Source organism: Cervus canadensis, chromosome 9 (genome assembly GCF_019320065.1).
Source record: "Cervus canadensis isolate Bull #8, Minnesota chromosome 9, ASM1932006v1, whole genome shotgun sequence".
Lineage (NCBI taxonomy): Eukaryota > Metazoa > Chordata > Mammalia > Artiodactyla > Cervidae > Cervus > Cervus canadensis.
This window is the reverse complement of record NC_057394.1, coordinates 61,920,299-61,946,880: the sequence shown is the minus strand read 5'-3', so window position 1 is coordinate 61,946,880 and position 26,582 is coordinate 61,920,299. Positions and strand designations below refer to the sequence as shown.

Genomic DNA, 26,582 nt, shown 5'->3' with positions numbered 1-26,582 from the left:
CCAGATCCCTTCAGGACCATTCTGGGGCTGGTCATGAATGAGAATAAGGAAGCAGGGTCATTCCCCACCGTTTGGAAAGGGTCATTTTCGTCACTTGTCAGGGTGCCAAAGTACAATACGGCCCCCTGGTTTCTGCATTGTAATCAATTGGTGCACAATTAAACCACATAACGTCTAAAGGGAGCCCGTGTGGGCTGTGTGTATTGCCTCATATGGGCAATGTGTGATAGGGGCAGGTGGTGAAATAAGAAGCACTGAGTGTTTTCAAAACTGCAGGGAAATCACTGTTTATGTTTAAATCTATATCCTGCACCAGATGAGGGGCCAGGATGAGCATGCCCAGGGGTTAAGACACAGTGTGTTTTTCTGAGCGCTTCCTGTCTTCAGCATACCCCTAAACTAGCGGATTTGAAGATTTGATTTAATCCTTCCAGTTGGTAGGTTTAAGCACCAGGAATCCAGTGCCAGTGTTTATTCCACCTTGGTAGTTCAGATCTGGCCAGGCAGCTCTGCAGCCAGCTTGTCAAGCCCCAGAAGCAGCAGCCTTGGCGTGGAGATGACTACGCACTGACATTTCCATATCATTAGGGCACCACTTGTTTTGTGCAGGAGCAGAAGAAACACACATTTGTCTTTGCAAACTAGCCCTCTGTTGTCAAGAAGCTCTGAATAGACACACTGTTTCCAGGGCCTGTTTGGAAGCTCTTGAATGTGTTCTCCAGCCTGTGTGTATATTAACAGAGAACCATGTTATGTGTTACGGAGAATTAGCACTGGGCAGCCCCATCCTCCTGGCAGGCCAGGTGAACCTCTGCATGAGTTACAGTTGATGGGGGCAAGGACCGCTCAAGCTTCCAGCAATGCCTTCAGCTTCCTGCTTCCAAATAGCAGGGCAGGCTGTAACTGAGTGTTTTGACAGCTTATATCAGCAGTTTTCTCGGCTGATATATTGATTGCAGTTTGGACCTGAGTCCTGCTGATCTAATAAAACATCACCGTCATAACAGAGAAAGTAAAAGTCTTCTTTGCAGTCCCAGCCACCTGGCGAAGTGGCTTTACAGAGCTACTCTAAAGCTAGCTGTCGGGTCTGATGTAAACTGATGTAACCTTGGACGAGGATTAATTATTTTAAGTGGTTTTTTTTTTTTTAATGTCATCTCTTCAGCCATCAATGTTTTCGTTTCTTACCATGCTTCTGCATGTCAGTTTGGTTTATTTCTCTTCCTTGGTTCTTGTCTTGTTGCAACAAACATTTGGAACAACGGATTAAAGGGTTTAAAACAACAGACAAGTTACAGCTCAAGGAAACAGATCTTTTTTTAGACAGATAGTCCCAAGACACAGGAGCAGGCCGACTGCAAAGGAGTCATCGTCCTCTCACAATACCTCCTGTTTTTCCCCTTTTTATACTTCCTGTCTCCTCCTCTTGGTTGTATCCTGTGCAAAATAGGGCTTGTACCCACCACCAGTCAAAGAAAGGGAATGCAAAGAGGCATAGGCTCAAGGCTGATCAACAATTGCAAGTTCTGTAACAGCAGGTTCTGTTGTGTATGTCTTCTTATAATTGAGTCTGTTACAATCAGATGCATATATGTGTAGAATATTCATGAACCCTTAATGGGCTCCTCGCTGCCTAAGGTTACTAGAGGAGGTCCCTGTGGTTAGTTTGCATCCCCTGTGTGCCTAGGGCACATGTTTAGGAGGTGGAAAAGTCTCTGTGGTTACTTTATAGTATGCCTGTGAGTTCTCCTGGGTGCTCTGGGAGGGGGTTGGATATCAGCTTGCATCCTGTCTGGCTAGGGCACCCCTGGTTGTTCATGCCTAACTTCCTACCTAACATGCATTATTTTTATAAACGTGCATCTGTTCAAAGGAAAACAAAGGTGCCTTCATAAACACTGACACAAGCATTGTACATCAGTGTCACCAACAGCCTGAGACTGGCATTAACTGCGCGCTCGTTACCCTATGTAGGGGGTGAAATGCACATTTTAAAAAGTCAGCTGAAGTTCAGATTACACTTTAAGGCGTGTACAAAAATTTTTCTTGTGTTTTGGAATGGATGTTCTGATTATCTTACAATATTCCAGTTGGCCTGCTATCTTATCATAAACGTCCTTTAATTTCACAGCAATTGCTGACCATCCAGGAGGAGTTGAACAACAAAAAGTCAGAACTGGAGCAAGCAAAAGAAGAGCAGTCACACACACAAGCATTACTCAAAGTTCTCCAGGAACAAGTAAGTGAAAGTCACGGCTCCGACCCGCGAATCGGTTCAAACGCAGACACACGCTTCCCCGTGTTTGACGCATGCGCAAACACTGGCTGAAGTTAATCTGCAGTAGGATTAGCCTGGACCATCCCAACCTGCCAGCAGCTTTGCTGCGTGGGATTTTTAATCTCATCTCCAGCATCTCTGTTCTCACTTTGGTACCTCTTAGGCCACCCAAGCCTTCCAGCGACCTGTGAAACTTTCTTCCAGAAGACAAATGAATTTTGATTAAGTTTTAAAACATTGGCGTTGCAGATAAATTTCAAAGCAAGCAGCTAGTTTCATCTTAAGTCTAATCATGAGGAAAATGAGTTTAGCATAGCCCATGGTCCTCCTGCAGACATCGGAATAAGAAGGACTGATTCATAGCGACATTAAAAAAGAAATCACGAAACTCTCCCCTGTGCATCAGGGCACTTATCTAGCCAGGGCGAGCAACAGACCTTTTATACGAAGTTTGTAAATCTGATCATTTCATCCTGGCTTTCTCTGATACTAAAGTGTGGCCTGACATTGATAAGTGGATTTGAAAGTATTGTCTTACAGCAGGGTAAGATGGATTGCTTGGCAGCTGAGTGAAATCTAAGCCCCGATATCTACACAGGAGAAGCCAGGCAAGTTCCTGAAATACTTTCCTATTTCTGGCCTTCACAGGCTGCCCATGAAGTAATGAATGGCAAATGGAAGGGGGAAAAAATCACATGTAGTAGCCCGAATCCTTTGGGGGTAGTCAAATTTAGGTTGCTTTAAAATTTTCACTTACCATGGTATATGAGGAGGTCCTTTGTACAACATAAATCACTTCAAAAGTGATTTAAAAAAAAGCAAAAACTATAAAGTTGGAGAAGTATGACCCTAGTCCACTGTGACTCAGTCACTGTACAAATGATTTTTACCTTTTTAATGGCTTGAAATCAAGAAAATGTATTTTCAGTCACTTTCCTCTAAAAGTGTAAGTGAATTGTGAGAGAACCTTGAAGGTGTCAGATAGTTTATAAGCTTTTATAGCTTTGGAGGAAAATACTTTCTTAAACTAATCATTATCTTTATATGATTAAGACAGATTCAGTAACATAGACCGAGTCTGACTGTGTATGATTTCGGAGAAGTTAGACTGAACCGGGAAGTACTGATGACTGCATTCACAGTGACCTACTGTCTAAGAGACCTGTGGTCTTTCCTCTGTTCTGTTCTTTCTTGCTTTACATTATGAAAAGGCTTCCAACAAACTGGAGCAGATTTGGTCCAGATTTGCACCTGATCAAACATACATGTCCCAGAGCTTTGTTGCTTTGTGTTTTCTCTGTCCATCTCTTTGATTTACTGGGATGAGGAGGGGTGAATTCCTCTTCCTCTGAAGGACTCCAGTCCTTTATGTTGATCTGAAGTCCAAACCCCAGTCATAAAAATAGACCCTAAGTTTTGCAGATCGCATTGCTATATCCTTGTCATGACATGCATTTTTAAAGACCAATGAGCACACATAAACTTTGGTGAAGCCTCACACTTCATTATCCATTCCTTAAAAAAAAAAAAAAAAAAAAAGATAAATGGGTAACGTAAAAGAGATTCAGAACAACCAAAATCACTAAAGACCTAGGAAGTATGACTGGAGAGGAAGCATTTTAAAATCTGCCGTGCTAATGGGATGGCTCTTTTTCGAGCAAAAGCCCCGAGAATACACAAGTCTAAGAGGGCCCACGGAAGTCTAATGCTGTCAGCCACTCTTGTCTCCACCAGGCTGTTTTCCCCAAGAGCCCCTCGGCTGATGCCCCCGTCTGTCATCTTATAGACGAGAGCAGGCAGTGGACGTATTCCTTCTGTACCCATATAGCCACCACCCACATGCCCACACACACACACATACAATTAGAAACACACCTACCTCTGCATGGGCTTCCCTAGTGACTCAGATGGTAAAGAATCCGCCTGCAATGCGGGAAACCCAGGTTCAGTCCCTGGGTTGGGAAGATCCTCTGCAGAAGGGCGTGGTAACCCACTCCAGTATTCACACACACACACACACACACACACACACACACACACACACACGGCAGAGTGAAAGGGTAACACGAAGCAGGACAATGGAATTCATTTAGGCAGAAGAAGGAGAGCGATGGGTGTGTTTGTGCTGGGAAACGTGTGAAGGTGGGACAAGCTTTAAATAGAGAGCGTTCCTTCCTCTGGAAAAACAGCAAAACCTGCTTCGGAGCCAGCCCCGCTCTTAACTCCCGGGAGCGCTAGTTGCAAGGCGGGATGAACAGCGAGGGAGACGGTGAGAGTCACCATGGAAAGAAAACTCCCAGATGGGAAAGCCCAGCGGGGTTTGGAAGGCCTCTGCGCCCTCTGACACAGCTGGTCTTCCTGTTGCCGAGGCGCACGTGGCTTCTCACGTTTCTCCCACACTGCCCGAGTGCCTTCGTCCTTGTTGGGTGCGGGAACATCCGTGGCGCTGCCCGGAGGACCACTAGACACATTGTCTCTTTCTCAAGCACGATGATGTGGAAGTGAGCCTTCACCGGCTCCACGGGTCCGCAGTCAGCTGCCCCATGCTCAGCCCCTTCACGGCGCCACGGCTTTGGCAGAGCCCCGCTCTTGACTTGCAGAGCGTGTGGCTTTCATGCTGACACGTACACAGAGCCCCAGAGAACCAACCTGAGTCAAACATATCGGTGGTGCATTTATTTTCTTTTCAAACTTTAAGCATTTATATTGCACCGTGAGTGCTTTATTTTAGGCATTAAAAAAAGGGAGTGCTGAAGATGCTACTTCCTAGGCACAATAAGCCAGGAAGAAATACCAGCAGACAGCTGCAAGGCTGCTCACCTTTGCCCTTGTTCTCTGTCTCCATGTGTTTGCTTAAGTCAGGCTAGAATAAAAATGCCAATTAAAGGTTTCCGGGAAATCTCCCTATAACTGATTACTCCTAAGCCTTCTGAGAGAGAACAGAGAGAAGGGCATTTTCAGATGTTCACTGTTAAAAATCTCAGCTGAGAAACAGCTTTTCTTCTAATGCCTCAGTGACCAAGGAGATGAGGTCCCATTTCTTCCTTTCCAAAAAGCAGCAGAGCATCTTCCTGTAGGCCTCCAGAAACCACGTCAGTCATTCAAATAGGTTCCCTAGGAGGACGCATACAGTAGCGCTGCAGCGCATTAAAGCAAATGAAAATACATCACTCCCGAATAATCATTAGTATAACATCATTTAGCTGGCGGCAACTTGCAAACACTGCAGGGTTTAAATTAATAGCAATACAACGAGGAAATGAAATCATTTATTATTCTTAAGAACCAATTTTATACATTTTATGCCTATGAAACTGCTTTCTAATCTTATTATTTAAAAATAATGGCCAAGGCCCATTTATTTTTTTGCCAGCCATCAAGTTTCATAAAATATTGGCCTCAAACTGGTTTCAGTAAGACTCGTTAGAATTATGTGCTCCATCTGGTTTTTTTCTTGTTGGAAGTTTTCTCAAGTGTAGCCTCAGATCAATCAGGGTTAACAGGATGATATGCACTTAATTAATATGCCTGCTTATTCATTTGGGTTTTTGTTTTGTTTTTTGTCTTCAAACCTGCAGTTGAAGGGTACCAAGGAGTTGGTCGAGACCAATGGCCACAGCCATGAGGACACAAATGTAGGTACCCCGAACCTGATATTTGCTCTTCTTGCTTGGTGTTGATTAAATGCCCACGAGAAGGTGGCACTTTTTAACACAAAGGAAGTCAGAAACCCTGCCTCTCAGTAGCAAGATGACTAATGTGTGGTTTGGCAATAAAATAGGGTCGGTACTATTAGCTTAGGTTACCAAATGCCAGTGTAGAAGTATTTGAGCTAATCTCTGTCATAAAAGTTCCAATCTCAATGAATTCGTTCGAGCCCTTTATGTTTTCAAAGCTGTAAACTAATGTGGTGCTGGGATGGCAAATGGAATGAGACCCAGCAGGATAATAAGTTGTATATTGCATGTGTGTTTGTCAGGTTTACCTGGCAGTGAAGATGGTAGTGAAATGAGTGTGATAGCCATCACGGTGAAATGATTGCTGTGCTGAAGAAGTTTCAAAGCAAACTCCTTCTCCCAGAAAAACCCCTGGATGTGTACCTGCCTCTCTCTCTGACCCAGATCAGTAGCGTGGTGCGTCCTTACTCTTGAGAGAGTCTAATGGTACCCAATCCCACTTGGCACCCAGCTGCTTCTCCTTATTAGTCAAATACTCTCCTTTACCTTGTAAGTTCTTTAGTCTCAGATGAAACAGTCCGCCGTGTAGATCTTTGTCTCTCACATGTTTGATGATTTTGTTTTTGCCTTTTCTGAAATCTCTTTGATGTCTGTCTGTATCTGACTGGCCTCGTCACAGAAAATGCTTACTGAGCAGTTCTTTTCACATAATGCAGAGTCAGACATGATAATGAATGCCTGATTAAGCTAGAGCTGGGAGAAATTACACATCTCGCATTCACTGTTGTTTTAATTATATACAGCAGAGAGCCTGACATTCAGAGTACCAAAGAATCCCTCTTGATAGCTTCTGTTACTCCCAAACAGATATTTGACACATGACGCTTATTGAGAACCTACTGTGTACATGGGCCTCTGCTCAGTTCTGGAGGGGTGGTTACAAAGAAATATAAGACTTGCCGTCTTCCCTCAAAAAACTACCACAAAAGATTGATGAACTAAGGAACAGGTGGGCAGGCAACACACAAGATGAGATACACGTACGGGAAGGTGAGGTGGATGTGATGTGATGTGGTTTGAAATCCGGACTTTGCTGCCTAATCGCTATGTCAGCTTAACCAATTACTAAACCCCTCTGAGCTTCATTTTCCTCATTTGTGAAATTATCTGCAAAGCCTATCTCAAAATCTTACAGTGATGTAATAAGCTAAGGCACATGGGAACCCTAAGATGTGGTTGTTACGGCTTCTCCATGATGGATAATCAGGAACAACTTCCTGGAAAGTTAGGGAAGGAAGCCATTCACCCAGAGCGCTCCATAGGCAACAGTGAGGCCTGAGCGGTGTTTGTCTTCACCCTCCAGTGTTCCGTTACTCCATCCCTACCCAAAGACCCTTTTTCAGGATCCTGTCTTCCAGGGACACATTGCTGCTGTGTTTCAGAATTTTTGTGTGCTTTGCCACCCAGAGTCAGCCCCTCTGTGCCTTTCAGGGAAGCTGCCAATAAGCCAGGCAAAGTGGCAGTGTGCCTCAGTCTCCTGATCTGTAAAATGGGGTGATAGTACCTCCCTCTCCTTCCTTACGGTTCACTGCGGGAAGCAAATGGGGTACTGGATATGGAACCACTAGGAAATTGTGAGATTCTAGCTGCGTGGGATGTTGTTAGGATTAGCAACTCATCTGCTGATGGAATTAAATTGGATGATGCATGGAAAGATAGGCCTGACACAATGTCTAGTCTGTAAGCTCTTTCTTACGAAATGTCTAAAGACATTTATTATTGAATGGAAAAAGTGAAAAGACATCATCTTTAAGGTCTGATGTCCTCTCTAAAGGAAAGTTTTAATGTTTAAAAATTAAACATTAATAGGTACTTCCCTGGCAGTCCAGTGGTTAAGACTCTGTGCTTCCAATACAGGGGCACATGGTTGCTCCCTGATCAGGGAATTAAGATCCCACATGCCATGAGGATAGCCAAAAATTTTAAAATTATGAAAAAAAAGTTTTTTAAACCTCTCTAGAATCCATGACACGTGCTTTGTAATCAGCCATCATAAACCACCATTGAGAGATGTTATTCTGGCAGGCCGAGCAGGGAGGAGCAGGACCTTGCTGGGGGAGGCAGTGGGGAGAGATTTGCAGTCTGATGGAGCCTGGTAGCAATAGCTTGTCTTCTTCTCTCACTGGGCAGAGGGCTAGGCTGGTTTCTGTAACCCTAAAAATCGCCTGTTCATTCAGGTGTTCCCTGGAGGTGGATTATTCCCTTGCCTTTCTCTTTTCTGTCCTGTTGTCTCCTTTAGGCCGCTTCCCCAGCACCTCTCTTAGGCTGCAGTGCAAGATGAGAAACAGAAAGTAGTTATTTGGGCCACATATTCAGAGCACTAGCAAAATAAAGGTTTTTTTTTTTTTTTTTTTTAATACCTGTGTGTCATCTAAAGTTTTCATCCTGTGGTCAGACTGAGAAGGTTTGCATCCACTTTGATCACTGACTAGCCATGTGACCAGAACCAGTGATTTGACCTCTTAGAACTTGACCTTCCTCGTCTAGAAGTGACCTATGCAAAACCCTATATATAAACACCTGGCCCAGAGTACCTTCTCAACAGGTATCAGTTCCCTTTTCATGCATCAAGTTTCCAGCAGTATTTAATACAGTAGACAGTGCTTTGACACGGTGAATGTTAATGCAGTTCATGAGGTTTAAAGCTTCTGGCCCAGAGGTTATTGACTAAGGCATATAGGTTTTTTTTTTCAACCATGATTATTCACATACAAGGACAAAAACTTTGTACATTTATCATTTATTAATAATATACAGTGGATTGGCACTGGCTTTGCTGGGTATTCTTGTTAGAATTAACAGTTGCTTCCTTAAAACAATATATTTTATTAGAAAAGCTTTGTATGAAACTGGAAAATTACAGAAAAGTATACAAAGATAGGTAGTGAGGCTTCCCTGGTGGCTCAGTGATAAAGAATCCGCCTGCCAAGCAGGAAACAGGGGTTCAGTCTCTGGGTTGGGAAGATCCCCTGGAGAAGGAAATGGCAACCCACTCCTGTATTCTTGTCTGGGAAATCCCATGGACAGAGGAGCCTGGTGGACTGCAGTCCGTGGGGTGGAAAAAGAGTTGGACACGAGAGAGTGAGTAAACAACATACAGAGGTAGAGAAAAAGATCTCACTACTCAGAAATAGTCACTATCAGTAGTTCATTTTAGTTCTTCTCAGTCACATATGACCAGAGGGGAAAAACCATTAAAAAAATAAAAGAAGAAATAAATATGATTTCATAGTGTCTTCTGTTTTACACCTTTCTTATTTCTCATTATACCAGGAATATTTTTCATGTCAACAAATGTTCCTCAAAAGCATGGTTCTTAATGGCTGTAGAACGGAGACATGAACTAATTGAACTGCACACCTAATGTGTTAGGCTTTTAACTTCTCATTTTTTTTTAACATTATAAAAAATGCCATGATTTACACACCCATAAATCTTGGTCCGCATCGCTCCTGTTTGTTTCTGGGGGATTCTGTCCATTAACAGCTGTGTCGCAAAGCCTGGCAGGGAGATTTGGAGCTCACAGAACTGCTGGGCGTTCAGAATGTTAGGGCGGGAGCTTCCCTGGTGTCTCAGTGGGAAAGAATCCACCTGCCAACATGAAAGACACGGGTTCGGTCCCCAGTCCAGGAAGATCCCACATGCTGCAGCACCACATGCTAAGCACCACAGCTATTGAGCCCGTGCTCTAGGGCCTGGGAGCCGCAACTGCGGAGGCCCTGGCAGCCTGGAGCCCGTGCTCCCCAACCAGAGAAGCCCGCACGCCCCAACTAAGAGCAGCCCCCACTCGCCATACCTAGATAAAAGCCTGAGCAGCAACAAAGACCCAGCACAGCCGAAAATAAAAAATAAATAATTTTTTTTAAAAATAGAAAGAATGTTAGTGTGGCACATGCACACGGATCATATCCATCAGTCGTCCTAAAGGGATCCACTCAAAGATACGCTGAGTCTTAGCGATTTAATAACTTGTTGACCATTTTAATCTCAAGAACCGAGCTTATGGGACACTAGCTGCATGTAGTCAGTCAGTCGCTTATACTTTTCTGTTGTTTTCACATCTTCTGGAGCAATGACAGTCCCTGACTGACACCTCATTCAGTATTCTTGAAGTCCCCAAGCAGAGGTACCCTTGCAAAGCCCACCCTTGTCCCCATGCACAAGACCTTCTGTAAGCTCGTGCCCGTGAGAAAAAGATTCTGACGACTAATCTACAAGCATTAGCGCCAGAAACAGATCGATTGCAAAGGCCTTTTCTCTAAGAGGACTGCGTTTGGGAGTTGAAATAGGTTCTTCCCTGTATTTGGAACTGGATTTGTATAAGTACACCCAAGTTTAAAACTAGCCTTTAGCACAGATCCTTTAGAGCTTTCAGTTATTCCAGAACCAATTTTCTTTCCTAAAAGCCCAAGCTATGATTTTTTTTCTCTCAGCTCTCTCTTAATTCCTAGGATTGCTGAATAACTAACCTGGTCCCAGCTCGTTATATGTAACAGATATTAAAATCTCACTTTAAAAACTGAATCTCAAATCCAACAACATATTAAAAAAATCATACACCATGACCAAGTGGGCTTTATCCCAGGAATGCAAGGATTCTTTAATATCCGCAAATCAATCAATGTAATACACCACATTAACAAATTGAAAGATAAAAACCATATGATTATCTCAATAGATGCAGAGAAAGCCTTTGACAAAATTCAACACTCATTTATGATTAAAACTCTCCAAAAAAGCAGGAATAGAAGGAACATACCTCAACATAATAAAAGCTATATATGACAAACCCACAGCAAGCATCACCCTCAATGGTGAAAAATTGAAGGCATTTCCCCTGAAATCAGGAACAAGACAAGGGTGCCCACTCTCACCACTACTATTCAACATAGTGTTGGAAGTTCTGGCCACAGCAATCAGAGCAGAAAAAGAAGTAAAAGGAATCCAGATAGGAAAAGAAGAAGTAAAACTCTCACTGTTTGCAGATGACATGATCCTCTACATAGAAAACCCTAAAGACTCTACCAGAAAATTACTAGAGCTAATCAATGAATATAGTAAAGTTGCAGGATATAAAATTAACACACAGAAATCCCTTGCATTCCTATATACTAACAATGAAAAAACAGAAAGAGAAATTAAGGAAACAATACCATTCACCATTGCAACAAAAAGAATAAAATACTTAGGAGTATATCTACCTAAAGAAACAAAAGACCTATACATAGAAAACTATAAAACACTGATGAAAGAAATCAAAGAGGACACAAACAGATGGAGAAACATACCGTGTTCATGGATTGGAAGAATCAATATTGTCAAAATGGCTATTCTACCCAAAGCAGTCTATAGATTCAATGCAATCCCTATCAAGCTACCAACGGTATTTTTCACAGAACTAGACCAAAGAATTTCACAATTTGTATGGAAATACAAAAAACCTCGAATAGCCAAAGTAATCTTGAGAAAGAAGAATGGAACTGGAGGAATCAACCTGCCTGACTTTAGACTCTACTACAAAGCCACAGTCATCAAGACAGTATGGTACTGGCACAAAGACAGAAATATAGATCAATGGAACAGAATAGAAAGCCCAGAGATAAATCCACGAACCTATGGACACCTTATCTTTGACAAAGGAGGCAAGGAATATACAATGGAAAAAAGACAACCTCTTTAACAAGTGGTGCTGGGAAAACTGGTCAACCACTTGTAAAAGAATGAAACTAGAACACTTTCTAACACCATACACAAAAATAAACTCAAAATGGATTAAAGATCTAAATGTAAGACCAGAAACTATAAAACTCCTAGAGGAGAACATAGGCAAAACACTCTCCGACATAAATCACAGCAAGATCCTCTATGACCCACCTCCCAGAATATTGGAAATAAAAGCAAAAATAAACAAATGGGACCTAATGAAACTTAAAAGCTTTTGCAACAAAGGAAACTATAAGCAAGGTGAAAAGACAGCCTCAGATTGGGAGAAAATAATAGCAAATGAAGAACAGACAAAGGATTAATCTCAAAAATATACAAGCAACTCCTGCAGCTCAACTCCAGAAAAATAAATGACCCAATCAAAAAATGGGCCAAAGAACTAAACAGACATTTCTCCAAAGAAGACATACAGATGGCTAACAAACACATGAAAAGATGCTCAACATCACTCATTATCAGAGAAATGCAAATCAAAACCACAATGAGGTACCATTACACGCCAGTCAGGATGGCTGCTATCCAAAAGTCTACAAGCAATAAATGCTGGAGAGGGTGTGGAGAAAAGGGAACCCTCTTACACTGTTGGTGGGAATGCAAACTAGTACAGCCGCTATGGAGAACAGTGTGGAGATTTCTTAAAAAACTGGAAATAGAACTGCCATATGACCCAGCAATCCCACTTCTGGGCATACACACTGAGGAAACCAGATCTGAAAGAGACACGTGCACCCCAATGTTCATCGCAGCACTGTTTATAATAGCCAGGACATGGAAGCAACCTAGATGCCCATCAGCAGATGAATGGATAAGGAAGCTGTGGTACATATACACCATGGAATATTACTCAGCCATTAAAAAGAATTCATTTGAATCAGTCCTAATGAGATGGATGAAACTGGAGCCCCTTATACAGAGTGAAGTAAGCCAGAAAGATAAAGAACATTACAGCATACTAACACATATATATGGAATTTAGAAAGGTGATAACGATAACCCTATATGCAAAACAGAAAAAGAGACACAGAAATACAGAACAGACTTTTGAACTCTGTGGGAGAATGTGAGGGTGGGATATTTCAAAAGAACAGCATGTATACTATCTATGGTGAAACAGATCACCAGCCCAGGTGGGATGCATGAGACAAGTGCTCGGGCCTGGTGCACTGGGAAGACCCAGAGGAATCGGGTGGAGAGGGAGGTGGGAGGGGGGATCGGGATTGGGAATACATGTAAATCCATGGCTGATTCATATCAATGTATGACAAAACCCACTGGAAAAAATAATAATAATAAAAAATAAAATAAAAAAAAAACCTGAATCTCAAATTATTGCTATTAATTTATTGAATTAAAAGAATTTAATATCTGTCCTCATCTTGCATCTTTTTTAACAACCCTCCTCCCAAATGCCTCCCAGAGGTATCCCATCGCCAGCTATGATCCTTACATACATACGTTTGGTGGAAGGGAAGAGAGAGAGAGAGGCCATGAGAGTAGGAGGGATTGAATAAGGTGGCTACTTAAGCCAGCATTGTGTACAGGACAATTTATTCTCAAGGTGTCCCATGAATTTTGTTTTGTTTTTGTTTGGCCAGACCACACAGCTTGTTGGATCCCGGTTCCCTGACCAGGGATCGAACCTGAGCCCCCTACATTGGAAGCACGGGGTCTTAACCACTGGACAGCCAGGGGAGTCCCTTCCCATGAATTTTTTCCTCTTCCCTCTTTGTGTCTGCTCCAGGCAAGCTGCCTCTCCCAACTTCTGTTTGCCTACTTCAGGATCACACACTGCAGATAGAGAAATCATTGGCAATATGCAAAGAGTTTGAATTTGTGGTGTGGAAGGTTACCACCATCAAGAGGAACACCTTTCCCATCCAAAAAAATAAAAACACAAAAGGGAAAAGATTTTTCAGCTTTTCACATTGCGTCTGCAAGAAAGTAAATCCTCAACGTGTCCGAGTAAAGACGTGAGGTATGCATGAAAGAGCTGCTATGCGAAGGCCGTTCTTCAGCTTTAGCGTGTCACAGCAGAAAGCCGCTGTTCACCAGGTGTTTTAATGATGTGGGCTATATGGCAGGAGTTCTGCTAGTGCCGAGTCCTGGGCCCGGTTTTAGAATGTGCTCTCACCTTTCAGGTGCATAAGCATAGGAGAGAAAGCATGCATACTGATGTGTTAACCAAGGCAAAAGAGAAAAAACCCACAGGAAACTGGGACCCTAGTCTCAAAGGGCAGAGACAACTCAGGCTCTGCCCTTTCCTCCCATAACAACTTCCTGCCTGCTCTCGGGGCAGGGGACCCTTCTCTCGAACCTGCTGTGGAGCAGACAAGACAGTAAGGAAACCCCTCAGCCCCCCTTCCACCCCATTCCACAGGCTCCGTGGAAGGGAGCTGGGGCACCAGCCCAGGGAGCCTGTGCTGGCAGACCCCAGCGGTGAGACCGCAGGCAGACATCACGGTCCTTCAGCCGCTGGGTGTCCCTCTTCTCACCCTCCTGCTGTCTGAGCTGTACAGAGTCCCTCAGTTTATGTTCCAACACAGGCTTCCATCCCTTAAAAAGAAACTTTATTGTAGTATAGTTGGTTTACAACACTGTGTCAGTTTCAGGAGTGCGACAAAGTGATTCAGTTTCCCATATACATGTCTTCATTGTCTTTTAGATTCTTTTCTCATATAGGTCGTCAGAAAGCATTGAGTAGAGTTCCCTGTACTATACAGTAGGTCCTTGTTGGTTGTCTGTCTTATATATGGTGGTATGTACATTCAGGGCTCCCCAGCGGGGTCAGTGGTAAAAGAACCTGCCTGCCAGGGCAGGAGATGCCGGAGACCCAGGTTCGATCCCTGGGTCGGGAAGATCCCCTGGAGGAGGAAATGGCAACCCACTCCAGTATTTCTGCCTGGAGAATCCCATGGACAGAGGAGCCTGGAGGGCTACAGTCCCTGGGGTTGCAAAAGAGTCAAACGTGACCGAGCATGACACAATGTCTGTTCATCCCAAGCTCCTGATTCATACCCACCATGTTTTCCCTTTGCTAACCTGTAAGTTTGTTTTCAATATCTGTTAAGTCTATTTCTGTTTCGTAAATAAGTTCCTTTGTATCATTTTGTTTTTGTAAATTAGATTCCCCGTATGAGTGATCATACTGTGTTTGTCTTTCTCTGATTTCACCTTCCACCCCTTTTTGACTCAGTAAATCAAGTATTCGTTGAAGGAGGCAGGAGAGTGTGGAGGTTAGGAACAGAGCTGGGCGCCAAGCAGCCTGGCTTTAGTCCTGGTTCCGTCATTTACTGTCTGTAGACCCTGAGCCATGCATGGCGCCTTGCACCACTATTTAATTCACATGGAAGATGAAGGTGATGATCTCAGCTACCTGGCAGGGCTCCTGTGAACATTGCTTAGCGGTGCTGATGTGGCCAGGAAGTACTGGCTGTTATTATCGCCCCAGCCTTCCACGTGCCAGGTGCGATGCTGGGTTCTGGAGACCCATCGGTAACTCCTCTAGACCTGGTTCCTGCCCCCCTTGGAGCCGATGCTGTCATCATACCCTGCTCTTACCAAAACTCGCTTACTCTCTGTTTCACTCCATCAAGACTCCCTCTCCACCTTCAGGTCGATTGTCGTTGTTCACTCAGTCGTGTCCGACCCTTTGCGACCCCAGGAACTGCAGCACACCAGGCGTCCCTGTCCTTCACCTTCTCCTGGAACTTGCTTAAACTCATGTCTGTTGAGTCAGTGATGCCATCCAACCATCTCGCCATCTGTTGTCCCCTTCTCCTCCTGCCTTCAGATTGATGTCACAGTGCAAATAATGAACGGGCTTGAGGTACCTAGTTGGCATGTTTTCATAAACTCTCTGGAGATATGACCTTTATTGGAAGGATTGAGTCCATGGGGAGGAGACTCTGGTGGGCATAGGGCACCATGCATAAGTATATAAAGGGCTTTGAACCGCCTCAAAAGCTCAACTGGAAAATCAGTAGCCACTTTGTCTTCCTTCAGGGAGAGATGGGACCACATCTGTAGCTCCCTGAGGTCACCGTTGCTCTGTACGTGCGTGCATGCTAAGCCGCTTCATTTATGTCAGGCTCTTTGCAACCCTATGAACTGCAGCCCACCAGGCTCCTCTGTCCATGGGATTCTCCAGGCAAAAATACTGGAGTGGGTTGCCAGGCCCCTCCAGGGGTTCTTCCCAACCCAGGGATCAAACCCGCATCTCTTATGTCTCCTGCATTGGCAGGCGGGTTCTTTACCACTGAAGCCACTGGGAAATCCAATATTTCCTTTATCTTATAATATATGTCCCTGTTCACATATTTAATGTTTACACCCAAAATCCAGCCTCTTCCTCCAGTTACAGCCTCTGTAACGTTGCTTTTCTCCTGCTGCTGCTGACTTCCCCGCCGCAGCCGCCCTCTACTCTCCTGCCCGCATGCAACTGCCTTCTTTCCAGCTAGTTTACGATGTTTTGTTTTGTTTTGGTGAATTAGCTTTCTGCCATGCCATTTGCTATGAAATCCAAAATTCCTTCTGAAAAAACCTACACCCATCCCAACCCAGCCCTCTTGGAAAGAATTGATGGTGGGATGACCCTATGTGTACACCCTCTCCCCAACACCCGCAGAGCTCCAGGGAAGGATGAGAAAGGGAGCTGCTGTCAAGATAGACCGAAGCTGACTTCGGGGATCATGCTTTGGTGTCTGGCAAACACTCGAGAGGTTTCCTTACCAGGAGCCTTCCTGCCAGCTGAGCCCGTGTTTCTGCAGCTGAAGCCGGTGCTGCAGGTGGTCCTTTTGTCAGGGACAGGGGCTCTGAGGACCTGCCTGGCCAATGGAGGATTTGGAGCATGTAATAGGATTTTTGCTGGTGGTGTTCAGTCGTTAAGTTGTGTCTGACTCTTTGCAACCCCCTGGATTGCAACACACACCAGGCCTCCCTGTCCCTCACTATCTCCCGGAGTTTGCCCAAGTTCATGTCCATTGAACCAATGATGCCATCCAACCATCTCATCCTCTGCCGCCTTCTTCTCCTTTTGCCTTCAATCTTTCCCAGCGTCAGAGTCTTTTCCATTGAGTCAGCTCTAATAGGATTGGCACATGTTTAATAAAGTTGACAGGTTGGATTTGCAGAAGTGAAAACACCTTTTCCCCCAGGTCCAGTTAGAAACAGCCAAAGGAGACATAAATTTCAGGACTGTGTGAAATGGTCTGACACAGACATGATAGTTTTATACCTGATGCCAAGATCTGAAACCAAAGTTTTCCATTTTGGAAACCAATACTCTTTCCCCAAAAGGTTAATGATAATCCTATGTGATGTAGAAGCAAAAGCAATTGTTTAGTATGAAAGGTTAGTAACTTTTATAGATCCAATCCACACACACACACACACACACAAACATTCTTAACTTAAAAGAGCATTTCTTTATGTGAAAAGTGCAAGAAAATACAGAGAATACAACCACCCGCAATCTTGCAACTCAGAAATGAGTGTTTACACTTCTTTGTGCTTCCTTCAGCTTTGTCCACGTGCACACATACACACTTTTACCAGATTTACAGTTTACCATATGGGCGGTTTCACAGCCTACATTTATTTTTCATTGTGGATCATGAGCATTCTCCCATGTTATCAAATATTTTCTCACCATGACATTTCTGTGGTTTTAATTTATGATATTTTTAATTGGAGGATAATTGCTTTACAACGCCATGTTGGTTTTTGCTCTACATCAGCGTGAGTCAGCATAGGTGTCTGTGTGTCCCCTCCCTCACGAGCCTGCCTCCCACCTCCCTCCCGGCCACCCTGCAGGCTGTCACCGAGCACCATTCTGAGCTCGCTGGGTCACACGGCCCGTTCCCACCGCTGTGTGTCTTGCATATGGTGATGCATGCCTTTCAGGGCTGCTCTCTCAGGCCGGCCCAGCCTCTCCTTCCCCCGCTGTGTCCACGGTCTGTCCTCTGTGTCTGTGTCTCCACTGCTGCTCTATGGATGGGTTCATCAGGACCGTCTTTCTCAGTTCAGTTCAGTCACCCAGGCGTGTCCAACACTGTGCAACCTCATGGACTGCAGGCCTCCCTGTCCTTCACCAACTCCCGGAGCTTGCTCAAACTCATGCCCATCAAGTCAGAGAGGCCATCCAACCATCTCATCCTCTGTTGTCCCCTTCTCCTGCCTTCAATCTTTCCCAGTGTCAGGGTCTTTCAAATGAGTCAGTTCTTCGCATCAGTTGGCCAAATGCAGCCTCAGCATCAGTCCTTCCAATGAACACCCAGGACTGATCTCCTTTAGGATGGACTGGTTGGATCTCCTTGCAGTCCCAGGGACTCTCAAGAGTCTTCTCCAACACCACAGTTCAAAAGCATCAATTCTTCTGTGCTCATCTTTCTTTATAGTCCAACTCTCACATCCATACATGACCACTGGAAAAGCCATAGGTTTGACTAGATGGACCTTGTTGGCAAAGTAATGTCTCTGCTTTCTAGAGACATCTAGATTCCATATATATGTGTTAATACATGACACTTGATTTTCTCTTTCTGACTTTTAGTGACTGCGTAAATACTTCATGCCATAGCTATCCTGTATTTCCTTACTCTGCCTGCCATGGGACTTTAAAATGTTTTTGTCTTTGCTGTCATAGATGGTGTGCAGTGACTAGTCTCTAACAATGCATTAGTTAATTCGTTCACCATTTAAGCACTTTTGAAATGGGGAAGCTTTTCCACTTAATTGGGATTTAGTGATAGATTCCTTGTGATTATACAATATAAGTGACAAATAGATTCAAGCAATTAGATCTGATAGACAGAGTGCCTGAAGAACAGAGGTTCTTGACATTGTACAGGAGGCAGTGACCAAGGCCATCCCCAAGGAAAAGAAATGCAAAAAGGCAAAAGATTGTCTGAGGAGGCCTTACAAATAGCTGTGAAAAGAAGAGAAGCAAAAAGCAAAGGAGAAAAGGAAAGATATTCCCATTTGAATGCAGAATTCCAAAGAATAGCCAGGAGAGATAAGAAAGCCTTCCTCAGTGATCAGTGCAAAGAAACAGAGGAAAACAACAGAATGGGAAAGACTAGAGATCTCTTCAAGAAAATTAGAGATACCAAGGGAACATTACATGCCAAGATGGGTACAATAAAGGACAGAAATGACATGGACCTAACAGAAGCAGAAGATATTAAGAAGAGGTGGCAAGTATACACAGAACAGAAGAAGAAGAAAGATCTTCAGGACCCAGATAATCACAATGGTGTGATCACTCACCTAGAGCCGGACATCCTGGAATGCGAAGTCAAGTGTGCCTTAGGAAGCATCACTACGAACAAAGCTAGTGGAGGTGATGGAATTCCAGTTGAGCTATTTCAAATCCTGAAAGATGATGCTGTGAAAGTGCTGCACTCAATATGCCAGCAAATTTGGAAAACTCATCAATGGCCACAGGACAGGAAAAGGTCAGTTTTCATTCCAAACCCAAAGAAGGGCAAGGTCAAAGAATGCTCAAACTACTGCACAATTGCACTCACCTCACACGCTAGCAAAGGAATGCTCAAAATTCTCCAAGCCAAGCTTCAACAGTCTGTGAACTGTGAACTTCCAGATGTTCAAGCTGGATTTAGAAAAGACAGAGGAATCAGATATCAAATTGCCAATATGCTTTGGATCATTGAAAAAGCAAGAGAGTTCCAGAAAAATATCGACTTCTGCTTTATTGACTGTGCCAAAGCCTTTGACTGTGTGGATCACAACAAACTATGGAAAATTCTTCAAGAGATGGGAATACCAGACCACCTTACCTGTCTCCTGAGAAATCTATATGCAGGTCAAGAAGCAACAGTTAGAACTGGACATGGAACAACAGACTGGTTCCAAATTGGGAAAGGAGTATGTCAAGGCTGTATATTGTCACCCTGCTTATTTATCTTATATGCAGAGTACATCATGAGAAATGCTGGGCTGGATGAAGCACAAGCTGGAATCAAGATTGCCAGAAGAAATAGCAATAACCTCAGATATGCAGATAACACCACCCTTATGGCAGAGAGTGAAGAGGAACTAAAAAGCCTCTTGATGAAAGTGAAAGAGGAGAATAAAAAGTTGGCTTAAAATTCAACATTCAGAAAACTGAGATCATGGTATCTGGTCCCATCACTTCATGGGAAATAGATGGGGAAACAGTGGAAACAGTGATAGACTTTATTTTTTTGGGCTCCAAAATCACTGCAGATGGTGACTGCAGCCATGAAATTAAAAGACGCTGACTCCTTGGAAGAAAAGTTATAACCAACCTGGATAGCATAATAAAAAGCAGAGACATTACTTTGCCAACAAAGGTCCATCTAGTCAAAGCTATGGTTTCTCCAGTAGTCATATTTGGATGTGAGAGTTGGACTATAAAGAAAGCTGAGCAACAAATAATTGATGCTTTTAAACTCTAGTATTGGAGAAGACTCTTGAGAGTCCCTTGGACAGCAAGGAGATCTGACCAGTCCATTCTAAAGGAAATTGTCCTGAATATTCATTGGAAGGACTGATGTTGAAGCTGAAACTCCAATACTTTGGCCACCTGCTGTGAAGAGCTGACTCATTGGAAAAGACCCTGATGCTGGGAAAGATTGAAAGTGGGAGAAGGGGATGACAGAGGATGAGATGGCATCACTGACTCAATGGACATGAGTTTGAGTAAACCCCGGGAGTTGGTGATGGACAGGGAGGCCTGGCGTGCTGCAGTCCATTGGGTCGCAAAAAGTCAGACACGACTGAACTGAACTGAACTGATAGAGGGAGATCCACTGATTCTTCATCGCAGCACTGTTTATAATAGCCAGGACATGGAAGCAACCTAGATGCCCATCAGCAGATGAATGGATAAGGAAGCTATGGTACATATACACAATGGACTATTACACAGCCATTAATAAGAATTCACTGGAATCAGTTCTAATGAGATGGATGAAACTGGAGCCCATTATACAGAGTGAAGTAAGCCAGAAAGATAAAGACCAATACAGTATACTAATGCATATATATGGAATTTAAAAGATGGTAACGATAACCCTATATGCAAAACAGAAAAAGAGACACAGATGTACAGAACAGATTTTGCGACTCTGTGGGAGAAGGCGAGGGTGGGATGTTCTGAGAGAATAGCATTGAAAAAGTATACTATCAAGGGTGAAACAGATCACCAGCCAGGTTGGATGCATGAGACAAGTGCTCAGGGCTGGTGCACTGGGAAGACCCAGAGGGATGGGGTGGGGAGGGAAGCGGGAGGGGGGATCAGGATGGGGAACACGTGTAAATCCATGGCTGATTCATGTCAATGTATGGCAGAAATCACTACAATATTGTAAAGTAATTAGCCTCCAACTAATAAAAATAAATGAAATAAAAATAAAAACAAAAACTGGAAAAAAAAAAAACTTTGTATTTTGTATTGGAATATAGCTGATTAACAATGTTGGAATAGTTTCAGGTGGATAGCAAAGGGACTCAGCCATATATATATACATGTATCCTATCTCCCCAAAGTCCTCTCTGATTCTTTAAAAAGATTAAAGCTCATCACCTACTCGGTAAGTGATGAAGTAAACAACCAATAATAATGTCTCGATATTACCACAATGAGGGATTTCCATGGTGGCTCAGCAGTAGAGAATCTGCCTGCAACAGGAGACAAGAGTTAGATCCCCGGATCGGGAAGAACCTCAGGAGGAGGGCATGGCAACCCACTCTCTATTCTTGCCTGGAGAATCTCATAAACAGAAAAGCCTGGTGGGCTATAGTGCATAGGGTTGCAAAGAAGTGGGACTTGACCAAAGCAGCTGAGCACACATGTTATCACAGAGAGTGGGTACTGAGTTCTTAACTGGAAAGGGAAATAGCTTCAAGAATGTCTGCATTCTGGGAGTTCCTGGAGATCCAGTGGTTAAAACTCTGCACTTCCAATGCCGGGGGCATGGGTTCGATCCTTGGTCAGCCAGGGAACTAAGATGCCACATACTGTGCAGTATGCCCCCCAAAAAAGGCATGAAAAAAAAAAGAAGTCTGCATTCTAAAGATACAGGCAAACTGTATAGCCTTCATAAATGATTTAGAAGAACAAGGTGAAGACATGTTATTGGAGGAATTTGTTCTGTGAACTAGAGGGCCATCTTCCTGGTGGCCTGGTGGGGGCAGAGTCTCTTCTCTGTGTGGACCTCAGACCAAGACCACCCCGGTACAAATGAGGCCAGTCCACTGTCTCAGGAGAATACACGCAGTTGAGAAGAAGGCTCAAGTGAAGGACGAAAAGAGTTCCAAGCCCAAATAGAACATTCACTTTTCTTTCCTAAGATGGCCCAGCAGGTACATGGAAACTCCAAAGCATCAGCAAGAGATGCAGACAGAAATACACAGACACGACTTGCGTGCAGGCAGTATCATGTTAAAGTCTAATAAACCCAGAGAGCTCAGTCCCTTTCTCCCAGGAGATCCCGCTTAGCCCTGCTGGGTGGGCTGCTCAGAACAGAACAGGAAGAAGGCTGAGGAGCGTTTATGGAAACAGCCAGGAGCCCAGAAGGTGGCCGGAAGCGGTTTGTTCTGGGGCCTCTGGAAGATGGTAGGGGAACACGGGGCGCCTTCTTCTCTGAGGCTGCTTCCGTTCCTGCTGGCACGTCACTGGGATCAGTGACTCTGAAAACGCTGGGCGACGGTTTCACCAGGGGGTGAGCATCCTCTCTTGCTAGTTCTCTGTGTTTCTTAGGAGCCGTAGGGCTTCCTCAACGTTTGTTGTTGTTATTTTTATTATCTTTGGCTGTACTGGCTCTTCGTTGCTGTGTGCAGACTTTCTCTAGTTGTGGCGAGCAGGGGCTCCTCTCTGTTTGCAGTACGGTGGCTTCTCTTGATGTGGAACTCTCGGCTGTGGGCTTCGGTATTTGCGGCCCGGGGGCTCAGTAGTTGCAGCCCCCGACTCTGGAAGTACAAGCTCAGTAGTCGTAGCCCGCCGGCTCCGTTACACCACCGCAGGTGGGATCCTCCTGGACCAGGAATCGAACGTGGGTCTTCGCCTGCATGGCGAGGCGGATCCTTAACCCCTGGACCATGGGGGAAGCCCCATTGTTGTTTTCAGAATATTAAACGTCCTGCAGTGATTTCCGCAGTCCTTACCTCTGCTCACCACAGGGACCAGGAGAAAGGGAAGTATGAGATGCTCACCACCCTTGACACTGGTCTCGCTTGAGGATTTCCAGCTCGGTGCTTCCTGGGATCTCAAGAGGATTCTAGAGCTCTGTGCAGGGCGGTCAGCCTCTCTCTCTCCACACGCACTGCTCATCTCCAGACCTCATCCATCACAGTGCCACATGACTCACTAGATACCGTGGCGTTTCTTTGAGGAAATGTGCAGGAAAAGGACAAAGAAGAAGAGTAAGTGGAAAGAACTAAAAAAGGGAAGATGGGGCAGAACAGACGGCCACAGGAAGAGTTTTTCCAGGTTTCCATCACTTTCTGTGGCTGCCAGCGCTTGTAAAGCCACAGCCAGAAGAGCAAGGGCTGTCAACCACCACACCCGTCCCTGCCGATTTGAGTTGGCCAAACTGCCTTCACCAAAGGTGTACGTCATCATACAAATATGCCCAAATCATGGAAGCTTTCCCCAAAATAAGTTTATCGTGGAATTCCAGGCAAAAAAAAAAAAAAACTTAGTTGCTAATCTGCAGCTGCTATCCTGGAGGACTTCCTGGAGGGGGCTGTAAAGGTCAGACTTGGAAGTTTCAGACGACCCGCCAGCAAGTGAGTCCTTCAGCCTCACTAGTCCTTCTTGCTCTGAAAGAGGCTCCTCTTTCCTACCCCCACCCCTGCACCCCGCCCTGTTGAGGGCCTGACAGGTGAGAATCACGCCCCCAGCCATGAGTTCACGGCCAAATGCAGCACCCCCTCCCTCCTCCCCACCCTGCCCAGAGGGACACGCGGCCACCCTGCACTCCCGGGCGCCAGACATCCTGTCCGTCGCTACCTGGAACAGGGCATCGTAACCAGACCTTCAAGAAGGCCATGCACCTCCTGCTTGTGGCTTTAAACCTGACTTAGGGTCTCACAAAATTTCAGAACTTCTGCCCGCCAACCCCTGCATCGCCCTCCTCTGTGTCTTCCCGATTCAGGCAGAGCAGATGTTGAGCTGGGGAGGGAGGAAAGCTTCTATCCACCCTTGCTGATGGGAGAGGCCTTCACATTTTACGTTCTCTCTAGAAAGACTCACAGCCTCTGAACACTTAATAGGTTTTGTTTGTCATTGTTATTTGAAGATTTCTGTTCCTTTTTTTTTCCTCCCCTAGAAAATCCTCTAAGCCTCAGCTTTTCCAGCCCTGAAACTGCCCTTGTAGGAGAGATTTGTGGCCGTGATGCTCAGCATCGCCATCATTTTTATTGTTAGGTCAGCTTCCCCGTGGGATCTCAGAGTGCCTTTCTTTGTCTGGCCAGTTTCCAAACTGTTCAGTGTATGTTCATAAGCTGCTTATGTTCATGAGACTTTCAGAATCTGCACAGTTTCTTTCCATGCCAGCTTTGAGAAAGAGGACTTGAAGCTAGGGCAGAGGTCTGCAAGTATGACCTGTGTGAAGCCCCCACACCTGTGCGGGTGCAATTCCCTGCTTCTGTCACCATGTGTATACACACGCGGACACACGTGTGCACAAGCATGGCATGTTGCACCACTGTAAGCTTGGGTGTGACTCCTGGACATTTTACATACCAATCCTCAGGCTGGTCCCCTTGGTCAGAACAGAAATGACTGTTGGCCTGCTACTGGGAGTAACTGTTGACCCGGTCTCCTAAATAAATGACTTTAGTCAACAGGTCAGATGTGGTCAGGTGCACCATTCATTCAGTTCAGTTCAGTCGCTCATTTGTGTCCAACTCTGCGACCCCATGAACGGCAGCACGCCAGGCCTTCCTGTCCATCACCAACTCCCGGAGTCCACCCAAGTCCATGTCCATTGAGTCGGTGATGCCATCCAACCATCTCATCCTCTGTTGTCCCCTTCTCCTCCTGCCCTCAATCTTTCCCAGCACCATTCATTAAAAACTCTAAATAGTTAGATTTTTTTTTTAATTGATAATTCAGTTTTCCTCCATCTATCATGTCATGCTTTGGGCGTGCAGTGCAAATTCTACCTTGTTTAAGCCCAGCTGAATTCCCACTTCTTGGGATCAGCCCAAGTTAACGACCGTCTTTTTCTTATTCCCACAGAATTTATCATTGTCTCAAACATTCTGAACAACCCAGATATGATAGGCTCCTCAACTCAGGTCTAAGTGCCTTAAGGGCCTATAATATGTAGGTATGCATTCCAGAACCTAACATGGTGATGAGCCTAGTACATAGGCACATCTGTAATATAATACGTTTATAACACTTATTGATTGATGGACATGATTCAGACAGTTCTGTGAATCTCTTTGGCGTGATTAGGTGATTCCTTCTCTATATGATCTGCAGCTGATCTCAGAGATTAAGCACATTTTGCTGCAGTTCAGTGTAAGATGTGTACAGAAGTCTTGCCCGGTGAAAGTTAGAACTGAAATAGTAGGGATCGCTCATCCAGCTTTCTTATTTTACAGATTTGATTTGGTGTAAGTTTTCTTGCCTGATGGTTAGCGCCTCTGTGAGTTTTATATTCCCTAAGGCAGTGCTACTCAAACTTTAGTAAGCAACAGAATCAAAAGGAGGGCTTCTTAAAGCACAGGTTGGTGGGCCCCCCTTAGAGTTAGAGTTTGGGAAGGTTTGGGCTGAGGTCTGAGAACTTGCACTTGAATAAGCTCCCGGTGCCATCAATCTACAGACCACGCTTTGGGTAACTACTGCCTACTGTCCAGTCCAGATTAAGTGCTGCTATGGGCTTCCACAGCCCCTAAGGCCAGCGCTTGTCATAGTTACATCACACTGTATTTTAATATATTTTACGTGCCTGTCCATCCTCTAGACTCAGGAAACACCGTTAGCCATCTTTGAATCTGATCTAGCACAAAACCAACCATATAGTAGATGCTCAATCATATTTGATGGATAAGAGAGTGGTGGAGGTTCAGTGAATTGGATTATACTCAACTGAGGTGTCCAGAGACTTAAGTCTAAAGGTTGAACTTTGCTGTGATTCAACGCCAGAAGGAAAATATACAGCTGGGAGTCACCAGATTCTGGTTTATAAGAAGTCATAGCCATTCGGAAACTACACACAGGATAGGTGGACTCACAGCCAGCCGCTCCTGTGTCCACCCAAGTCCTGATGGGCAGGGTAGTGTCCGAGACACGGTGCTGGGCGCTGGGAGCGCGCGTGACTGCAGCCCAGTCACCGTCCTCAGGGAGCCCATGGCCCATTGTGGAGACAGCAGACATTGAAAAGGGGGACCCCAAACACGGCTTCAGTCCTCTCAGCAGGGAAGGGCCTTGGGCTGGGATTATAGACTTGAGCAAAGTCCAGAGGTTATGATTCCCTGAGAAGTAACTTGCACAAAGGGCAGTATAAACTAATAGCTCGACAGGCTGACTCCCTGGAGCTCGGTCTTACAGCCACCACTTTATGTGAGCTTAGGAAACTAATTCACTAATTTGTGCCTCGATTTTATCATCTGTAAAGCAGAGAGGATAGCAGGACTGGGTCCTGGTAGCTACCAAGCACTCGGCAAGGGCTAACTATTAGTATTATCATCAGTGCCATTATTTTTCTAATTCAGAGGATTCCAAATTCTACATCCATCACGCACCATGCATCAGCAATCCAGACCACTTCATTCTTGGAGTATTTCTCAGAGCTGGTGTGTGCCGCGAGGCCCTGAGGAGAGAGAATTGGATTTTGGTGCACGGG

At 44.7% G+C, this 26,582-nt stretch overlaps 1 protein-coding gene across 1 annotated transcript in view; it reads left to right on the top strand.

Annotated features, from left to right (window-relative positions):
• Nucleotides 1-26,582, top strand: part of ENOX1 (ecto-NOX disulfide-thiol exchanger 1) — a 478,202-nt gene that overhangs the window by 401,079 nt on the left and 50,541 nt on the right. Inside the window, exons 12-13 of the mRNA XM_043478063.1 lie at nt 2,132-2,239; nt 5,857-5,913. Of these exons, the coding sequence (XP_043333998.1) occupies nt 2,132-2,239; nt 5,857-5,913 (165 nt within the window). The remainder of the gene's footprint in view (nt 1-2,131; nt 2,240-5,856; nt 5,914-26,582) is intronic.